The following is a 10,082-nucleotide window of genomic DNA, read 5'->3' as shown; positions in this document are numbered from 1 at the left end:
ACCTGTGATGTAATGATCCTGTGTTTCCATGAAGTATTGAATCACTGAGTCCATGACCTTTGCGGTGACTCCACCGGCACCACCCGACGCGCCCCGACCGCCGGCCGCGCCTCACCTCGGCGCTGACGAGAAAAGCGCCGCTCCCGGCGGCAGCGCGCCGCCCACTCGCTCTGAGGAGAAAAAACCGCCGCGGGGCCGAGGCCGGGGCCGTACCACCCCTGTGGGGGGGGGCGGGAATCGCCCTCCGTTCCCTCAGCGCCTTGCGGCCCCGCCTCGCGTTGCTCGGCGGCCCCATCGACCAGGAGCCGTCAGTTGCATCGCAGCATTGAAGAACCTCCTGGCGTCTCTCTGCGGAGCCGGCGACCCGCCCCACGTTCCCGTTCTCCCAACCCCCCCCCCAGGCGCGGCCGAGTGTTTGCGGCCAGGCGAGGCCGGGCGGGAGGGGCAGGTGCGAGCCGAAGATGGCGTTCCCCGGGCAGCCGGCGCCCGGCGGCGGTTACTACCAGGGCGGGGTGAGCGGGTCTGCGCCCGGGCGGCGGGCGGGATGAGGGGCGCGGAGCCGCGGGGCTCTCGGTGGGGGGCCGCGGGGCCGGTGCGGTGCGCAAGGCACGATCCCGGCCCCGCGGAGAAGGAAGGGGCCGCATCGGCGCGTGTCGGGGTGCGGAGGGGCTGAAATAGTACCAAAGAGTACGTCAGAGCCGGCTTGAGTGATAGCAGTGCTTTCAGGGTATGTACGAGGGCTGCTCCGAAACTAACGCCTCCTGTTTTATCGTGCTGGCCCGCGGCGTCAGAGGCGGATATTGGTGGTATGGCATAGATGCGGAACCTTCCCACTAATGTTCCGTTACGTTTCGTTGCTGTGTGACAGATGGCAGCGGGGGGGCAAGGCTGACAGAATGCCATCGGACATGAAGTGTGGGCTGTAGCAAAGGCGCGGAACTGAATTCCTCCACGCGGGAAAAATGGCACCCACTGACATTCGCTGACTGGACGTTTGTGGAGATGAAACAGTGGATGTGAGCGCAGTGAGGCAGTGGGTTGTGCATGTCAGTGGTGACAGCAACATCTGTTGGCACACACAGGCTGTACAGCAGCACGCAGGCTCAGATGTACAAGTACAGATGTTATTATTTTGTGTACCTATCTGAATCATTACTTTAAAATTAATACGTTTTCTTCTTGATTTCTAAAGTATGGAGCTGCTCCAGGAGGCCCAGCGTTCCCTGGACAGGCTCAGGATCCTCTGTACGGTTATTTTGCTACAGTAGCTGGACAGGTAAACTTACAAAGTGTTATTTACTTCTTATTTTGGGAGACAATCATTTCTACGTTGTATTTTAGAAATGCCTAATTTTTGCAGCAGGGAGAGCTCCATGGTTTCAAGTTGTTGATAAATTGTTGACTGTTCTTACTTATCATATATGCTGAAATGCATCAGCACAGTCGAAGAGCTGGTTAGCATTATTCAATCTGCATAGTTAGTGTATAGCTATGTATCTGTACTGTTTGAGATACAGCTGTGCGTATGAACAGCCTGTGTATAGTTCCTGTATATGTGATGATTGTATTTACTTGAAATGCCACAGCTGAATTGTGGCTCAGCCATTGGTTGGGAAATGCTGTTTTTGGAAAAGAAAGCCAGAAACAATGGGGACATCAGCTGTGAAGGTGCTGTTAGTAAAAGCAGGAAATGCCAGTAAGAAAGGTATCATTGTATGATGAAATAGCTTAATAGAGTCATAACTGCAGTGGCAGTCTCTACTTGAGCCAACATCTAGGTTTGTTGTAGGACTACCCTTTCATGAGCAAAGGGCGTTCACAACTGTCTTCCCTTTGTAATTGTACATATATTTGTGGTTGTTCTGGAGATAAGGTTAGGAGCAAATCAGATTTATTGAGCCAGAAGTTCTGTCTATAACAAAGCTTTATACTGCACACTTATGGAGTGTGTGGAAATGTAGAACTCTGCTCCTGGATCTCATACCCACAAGTACATGTAACGACAGCATGGGGTTTAAATTCAGATGACTTGCTCATGTTTAAGTTTTCAGATTAAGACTGTGATTTGGGTTATGGCTTTTTGTTCACATTGTTATTCTTTGCAATTAATAATGCTTCGTTCAGTCTATATGCTATTTCTCTAACACTACATGTGCAAATACATAGACCCTATATTTTTGTAGTAAAGGTGAACATTGGGTTAATTCAACTGTTATGTGTAAAGGTTCTCCAGTAAGACTGGGCTGAATGATAATTTCCCAGCTTGAGTGCTTCTCTGCGTTCATGTGCCACCAGTGTCAGGAATCAGCGTTAGAGCCTGTAACTGATGCTGGGAAAAATGAGTCGGGTCCTGGTGAAAAGAAGAAGAGAGAGGTATCAGCATGCAGAATGCAGCGCTATGGCAAGAGCTGGACTTAAGTACAGCATAGAACACTCCCAGACAGCTTAGGTGGGGCCTGGTTACTGAAAACTAGAAAGCCAGCGGGTACAATCAAGTTATTACCTCAAGTATTTATGTTGGTACTCTAAATACCCTTTATTTGTAGAAACCATTCCTTATGGAAATAAATAGAGTAGCTTTTAAATTATTTCGACCTTAGAATCAGAAGAGTCTGTTCCAGGGACCAGTAGTTGTCCAGAAGCAAAAATTCTGTTAGGGAATCAGTGAAATCAAACATAAATTATCAGTTGTTTTCACAGCCTGCTACAAAAGTCTGCACAAAGCCACATATCACAGTTCTCCAGTAGTCCTTGCTATAGAACTTTTGTAGTGGTTTGCCACTGTGTTGTTTTTATGCCTAATATAGAATGTTGCCCGAGCTTTCTTGCAAACTACTTCAAGTAATTTACAGCAGAACTCTTGTCTTGATTTGATGAATTGCCTTTGTTTATGGAAAGAAGTCAAATCCTTATTATTGCCTCCATAGGAACTAATAAATAATTTTTAATGTTTCCAAAGCCTCTGTGCCTTCTACAGTCTAGCTCTTTAAACTCTCCTTTGAAAGATAAAGGCCAGGCCCTTTCATGGTAATATAAACACAATCAAAAGATCATGCTTTTTTGTCTTACTTTCTACTCTGAAGTTATCCAGATCTGGCTTTTGTTTCAGAATACACAAGGGCTTTAAGGATACTTGCTTCTTAATATACATGGCTAATTGAAATTATTGTTTCATGCTTTAATTTTCTTGTGAGCATAATGTTTCTGATGCAGCTGTACAGCTAGGGTGATGGAATAGATTGGATGCAGCCCTGTCTTCCTGCTGCCATTAGTGTGGCATAGAATCAAAACGTTACCTTCTTTTTCTAGACCATGTCAAATGTCATTTAATATATTAACTACTCTTTTGCTAATAAATGATACTTCATTTGCTTTCTTATCTTGAGGTTGGTGGCCCTGCCTGTGTTAGGGGAGGTTGGAACTTGATGATCCTTTGGGTCCCTTCCAACAACCTAAGCCATTGTATGGTTCTATGATTTCTGAGTCACCTGGCTGCATCATTTTGACCATGCTATGCTGTATCTCTATACCTGAAGAAAAAAGAAATAGAAACAAATTTGTTTTAAGTAAAGCATTAAATAAGGAATAAAGAGTTGATGTAACATTGCTTTTGGTGCCTGCAGATACAGTGTTGTACGGCAGAAGAAGGTGATGACATTGCCTTGTAGTAGGATACAAACCGTACAGAGCAAATAGGTAAAAAATAAAAAAAAAATTAAAAAAAAAAAAGTAAAATTGGCTCACCCCCTTCCAGTAACAGCTCAAGAGGAGCACAACCTCTATCCAAAGAGATGCTGCTCCCTTGGTTGCTCACCCTTAAATGAGGGTGAGGAGGGGTGGATGCAGGCTCCTCCCCTGCCGTCACACAGATGCATTTCTTGCACCTGAGCTCCCTGGTTAGCCACACATTCTCTCCTGCTGCTCAGCCGTTGGTTCTGGCCACGATCCGGCAATTCCACTGCAAATGCTCTGTCCTTGAATGAGATTAAATTATACTCAAACTGTCTGTGAACTGAGCTTCATGTTGGTTTGTAGGGAGCACAGCATAGAATTGCAATTCTGCTTTGGTCAGTTCATGCGTGATCAGTCGTGCTGTCCATGACTTAGTAGTTGTTTTCTCTGCTTGGCCCCAAAAGGCATACTTTGGAAGGACATTGTTTACCAGACTGTGTGGATACACCTTTTCTGGTACTGGCTCATTCTCTTTTTTTTTTTTTTTTTTCAAAATGGTTTGCTTTCTGCTTGTGTTTGTTCTGCTAACAGCTTAGTATTCACCAACTGCCCTTTTTCTCTTCTCTTCTCTTCTCTTCTCTTCTCTTCTCTTCTCTTCTCTTCTCTTCTCTTCTCTTCTCTTCTCTTCTCTTCTCTTCTCTTCTCTTCTCTTCTCTTCTCTTCTCTTCTCTTCTCTTTCTTTTTTCTTTAAATTTCTAAGTCTTGAGGCAGTCTTGAGAAGAGGATGTATACGATCTGGGTTCCAGGTTTTCTACTGTAGCAGTGAAATCATAAATTTCTGAAGTGAAAGAAATACCCATTGAACTTCGAGTAAAAGAAATACCCATTGAACCCACTGAAACCTGCCAATCCTGTTCATTTTTTGGGAACGCTAAATGTGAAAGGTAGTGCATGTTGTAAAAGTATCAGCTAAAGAAACTTCATTAATAGGGGTCATTGATAGCATTTTGACTTACAGCAGAAATAGAGACAGGTAATCAGTTGTTTCACAGAAGGATTAATAAATCAATGCCTATGGAAAAGGGAGTGGGTACTGGGAGTAACCAACATGGGAGAGCGATTTAAAGCAATAGCTGATACATCTTCTGTTATCGAAAGGATGGACAAATAGATGCTGATGAGCTACAGAGATGTCTCACCCAGTCAGGGATTGCAGGAGCCTATAAACGTAAGTTAACAATTTAAACGGACAAAGCAACAATGCTAACGTGCACTAATTCTTATCCCATCTACTAGAGAGTGCTTGCAGTTGTGCTTTCTTCAGTTTCTTTTATTTGCATGGTGAAGAGGCTTTCTTTCCATATGGACTACTTTAAAATGTAAATTCTCTATTTAGTTCTGTGCACTTAGGGCTTCTCTTCAGCTGCCTTCGTTTTCTCCACTGCTGAGCTGTGCAGTTTTGGTTTGCAATGGAAGTTGAGCTTTGATACTGACCCAAACATTCTGTGCTGGGGCATAGCATTCCATTTACAAAATTGAGTGCAGGGAGTAAAGCACCTTGTTAAAATCATCTCTGTGCTAAAATATGAAGGACCACTTCGATTGAAACCCAAAACCTTTATGGATTGAGCTAAGAGCAAATTAATTTTATATAGAGTTTAAAGTGTCTCCAGATTGTCTGCTGTCAGTGTTTCTAACAAGTAATGATTAAAAGCTCTTACTTGGATTGAAACATGGTATTGCTTTGTACACTGGAAGAGCTCATTTATATTGTATCACTACTTTATCTTATAACAAGGAACTTAAAGATGAATAAAAGGAATAACACAGAACTTAGATGAATAAAAACTGAAATTGTCAAAATAATAATTATTTTGCTTCTTGTAATTTGAACAGCTTTCAACTTGGAGACTTGCAGACTCATGATCTCAATGCTGGACGTATCCTTTGTTATGGAGCATAAACATTTTGCATTATGTAAGCAAAGATAAGAGAGAACCTGAGATATGGGAAATGCTTTGCAGTTTGCATTCAGCCTTCACTTGATATTTGGATTTGTTGTGATTGGGGACTGCAACACTCTGTTCTTATGCATGTACGTTTTTACAATTCTAATAAATCATTATCAGAATGATTTATATAAATCAGAATTCTAATAAATCAGTCTGTCGGCAGTTTTGTAACAAGTGACATCCCTAAGACTAGGGGGCTGTTTATCCATTGAATGTATGAAGAGTCAGGTCTGACAGCCCAGAACAGAGCCTTGTGCAAATAGCTCATTGTACTTTTGAGACTGGACAGCATGGTAATGTCCTGATGAATTAAGCATCTGTCCTACACAGGCTGGATATCATCTAAGGGCCTCCTAAATCCTGTTCCTTGAATGAAGTTGTTACTCTAGTAACACTAGAGTATATGGCATTCAGCAGTACAGCCTATGGAAGATGTAGATACACTGTGCAGGGTTGAAGTATTGGGAGTTTTGTAGTTTAAATTTAGTCTGTGATGTTCAAATGTTTTGTTGTTTAATAAGAAAGCAGGAATGAAACTGAGATGTCCAGTAACTTGGACAAACTGTTTGTGATACCAGTGATCTGATCATATTCTAATATTATTCCACCTTACTTTTTTATTTGGCATCTAATTTTACTTCATGTATGCATTAGTAGGAATTTCACTGCAGCAGGTAGAGGAGGAGTTTGTTAAGTGAGTCACATTCATAAGGTGTAAGTGAGAAGTGTGGATGGTGAGTCCTCTGGCATTTGGTTTTGGTTGGTGACGTTACCTCTGTCGGTGCTGAGATGTGCCTCAGTTAGTTTGCCAGCACAGAGGAAGTAATCACAAAATACCATTACGAGTGACCTTCAAAGAAAGAGCTTTTGTCTACAGATGATAAGAAAGCTGATTTCCATTTGATAGAGAGCTGTCTTTTTTTAATTTATGAAGTTAAGGAACGTTTTTCTTAGCTTTAAAATCAGAGGGATATGTCCGGCACACTGGGATTTAATGAGTTTAAGGAACTGTGGGCTGTGGTCAATGGCTGGAAGCAGCACTTTGTAAGTTTTGACAGCGATAGCAGTGGGACGGTGGATCGCCCAGAACTGGAGAAAGCCTTGACAACTATGGGTAAGCTGTGCAATTTCCTCACTGCTGGTGAGTTCCAGCATTCCCCCATAACTACTGTCTTACTATAGTAACTGATCCATAGTATTTCCAATAAAAATGTTCAGCCGTGTTAACGTACCTGTCTTTCTGTTGCCAATAGGATTTAGATTGAGCCCGCAGGCAGTGTCTGCCATCACCAGGCGATACAGCACTCATGGAAAGATTACTTTTGACGATTACATCGCCTGCTGTGTGAAACTCAGAGCTCTCACTGGTATGTCAGATTATAGCCTTGTTACCATCATCTCTGTAATATGTTTTTATTTAATAAAATCTAATTACTCAGGTTTCTCGTGTTCAACTTTTATGTAACATAATAAGTTTCTTGCAGTGGATTTTACAGGCAGAACCATAACAATTACAGATGATGATTACTGAAGTCTGTGTTGAAAAAATGGACTAATATAGGGTTTGTTCCAGAGACTGGTAATGTTGTGTTATCAAAACTGGGAAACTGTATTTATTAATGGAGCAGAAGGTGCTGTGGATGGCAAACATAGGGATCAGTTAAGTCTTGAGTTCCTTTGTTCTTGAGTTCTCGTTCTTGTGACTTCTGGATATTTTTTTTCTTCCCTTTGCTTTACTCTGCTTTAATATCTCATTTTGTTCAGTCTTGAACCTTGTGTTTTGCTTTATAGAATCAGAATCATAGAATCACAGGGTTGGAAAGAACCTACAAGATCATCTAGTCCAACCGTCCTCCTGTTACCCTTGCTACCACAAAAAATTGTAGTATGAGGATTAATACAAACGGTTGACTGTAAGAGTCAAGCTCTTGCAATAGACATGTAGCTAAAATACAGTGAAAGTACAAAAAAATTGAGTAGTTCTTACTTATCTTTTGTTTTGTTTTAATATCTTTGCAGAATGTTTTAGAAGAAGGGACGCATCTCAGCAGGGTTTTGTGAATTTCCAGTACGATGATGTAAGTAAACTTTAAAGAATCAGTTAAACTTATAGGATAAAACTGAGGGAAAACTTAAAACTGGAATCAAACATGAATAATTTCAGTTAGTGCCTCTTGCCTATGATAACAGTATTACCTGAGAGGAGTTTTGGGGCTTTGTTTCATTCCGCTCTGTTGGATTCAGCTAGGCAAAAGGGTTGGAACCGAGTATTCTATTATGAAGTTCACACACGTTTATAGAGATGTTTCCAAATTCATTAGGAGTTTCCTGTGGAATCCTTTACGAGTACAGTTCAAAAAGCTGTAACACTTGGTAACATCACTTGGACTTTGTTTCTTTGTTTTAAGGCTTGGTAGGCGTTTTTCCTGGGAAAGTCTAGGGGAGGTGGTGGCATGGACACAACAAATGGTACTCTGTTAGCCTTGCAAGTCTTGGCTTCCTGGCTGTTTGTCTCTATGCAAGATAATCAGAACAGTACATTCAAGTAGTTCTGTGTTGTTATTGTTGTAACTTTAATTGACTATTAGATAGTTTTCATATGTAATTACAAAGCTTTATTGCTTATGAACTGAGTTTGTTTACAGTAGGAGGGAAAAAAAGCGTTTTCTAATATGTGATTTTTTTTTTTCAGTTCATTCAGTGTGTTATGAGCATCTAAATCAAAAGGGAAAGTGTGGATCACAATTATCATTCCAGTTCGTGCTTTGCTTTGCCAAATTATTCCATGACTGTGTGCCTCAATATTGGAAATTATGTACTTTCTGAAGGTATTGCTTGGCATACTTGTTCAGTTTTGATAATGAATATAAACTAATCATGCACTGTTATGTGTAACTTTCAACCTGTGACTATTAAAGATTTTTTATTTTCATGAACTTCTAAGACACAATGTGTAACAAAGATTACGGACGTATTATGTTTTTCTGTGTTTATTTTTTTCCTATGATTCACTAAAAATTGTTTCCTGGTGAAAGCTACCACCCTCTGTCTTCAGCAGTATCATGTAGATGGCATAAGAGAATATTCTTTTGTCTTTGGCAATGCAAGATATGTAAAAACCGAAAGAGGTAGCTTTGGAAGGATCACCTCTTGACTGTTAGAGCATCAGTAAAATTTAAGGTGCTTGTTTTGGCAGCTGGGCATTTTTAAGATGAGATTAATGACACCATCCACTGAGTGTAAGACTGTCTCTTACAGCTCCTCTTAAACAGGAATAAAACACAGCAGAGAACTCTTCTGACAGTGTGCCTTTGTATAGGGGGTATTTGTTTCAGTAAGATTCTTGCTCTCTTTGTGTCACTGCATAAAACATTTTAAAACAAGTAAGTGTGTCGTGTCAGTTTATACATTACCTTTATCTATGAACTTTAAGTTGCCAGACTGCAGCGAGTGTCAGTTGGTGTTTTTCTGTCCTTCTCTTTAAACCCTAGCCAGTACCTTCCTGTCTTTATATGTTAAGTAGCATATAGCGTAGCTGCTGGGGCAGAGCAGGCAGGGAGCTGGAAGCTGCTGAGTGCTTGGCTGCTGGCTTGTGTCAGCCCAGCACAGGACTGGTATGTTCATGAAAAAAACATTAGGCAATAATGAATAAAGCATTCTTGTAGATAAGTGTAACTTAGTGATTAGTCTGAGACCCCAGAAGTTGTGTTATAGGTATGAAGTTATGCCATAAATCTTGAGAATTAATGATGAAATAATACATGAGAGTAAAATTACATCTGCAAATAAAAGCTTGAAGAATGCTCTTAGCTGATCTGTACCATGCAAAAATGGTCCGGCTTATCCACTTACTGTGGAAACGAGGAATTCCTTTACTTTGAAAAGTACCAAGGTGGGTTATGTTTTTGTGGTTTATTTGTTGTTTTTGAGAGAAAGGTGGGAGGTGGTGTTATTTATATATTATAAAGGAGAGGTGTAGGTTAGATCTTAGGAGGAAGTCTTTCACTCAGAGTGGTGAGGCACTGGAACAGGTTACCCAAGGGGGCTGTGGATGCCCCATCCCTGGAGGCATTCAAGGCCAGGCTGGATGTGGCTCTGGGCAGCCTGGTCTGATGGTTGGTGACCCTGCACATAGCAGGGGGGTTGAAACTAGATGGTGATTGTGGTCCTTTTCAAACCAGGCCATTGATGATTCTATGATGATACCATCTTTGTTTGGCTTCTTTTTTCCATGCTCTCTGGTGCAAGGAAAGAAGACCAAAACCAAGACCCCAAGTCGTCTTCCTCACTTGAACCAATCACCTACTGGGCTGCAAACTACTGCAAGAAAATGGGAACCAACAGGGTTATCTTCATGGATCTTGTAACACAAAACATACAAAACTGTGAAGCAAAGAG

The 10,082-nt window shown here is 41.6% G+C and overlaps 1 protein-coding gene across 2 annotated transcripts; it reads left to right on the top strand.

Moving 5' to 3' along the window:
• The first annotated feature begins 246 nt into the window (after window positions 1–246).
• SRI (sorcin) lies at window positions 247–8,682 on the top strand. Of its 2 annotated transcripts, XM_048951142.1 has the most exons (8): window positions 383–512; window positions 1,193–1,276; window positions 4,831–4,900; window positions 5,569–5,612; window positions 6,651–6,798; window positions 6,938–7,051; window positions 7,704–7,762; window positions 8,377–8,682. In XM_048951142.1, exons 1-8 carry the CDS (start codon window positions 462–464, stop codon window positions 8,401–8,403), a joined length of 597 nt encoding a protein of 198 aa, XP_048807099.1. In that variant the 5' UTR covers window positions 383–461; the 3' UTR covers window positions 8,404–8,682. The 2 variants fall into 2 exon arrangements, with proteins under 2 accessions (XP_048807100.1, XP_048807099.1); XM_048951143.1 differs by lacking the exon at window positions 4,831–4,900 and having other exon boundaries at window positions 247–512.
• Window positions 8,683–10,082: the final 1,400 nt, after the last annotated feature.

Source organism: Lagopus muta, chromosome 7 (genome assembly GCF_023343835.1).
Source record: "Lagopus muta isolate bLagMut1 chromosome 7, bLagMut1 primary, whole genome shotgun sequence".
In the NCBI taxonomy this organism is placed as follows: Eukaryota; Metazoa; Chordata; class Aves; order Galliformes; family Phasianidae; genus Lagopus; species Lagopus muta.
The sequence above is the reverse complement of the archived record's forward strand: the minus strand, read 5'-3'. Positions and strand labels throughout refer to the sequence as shown.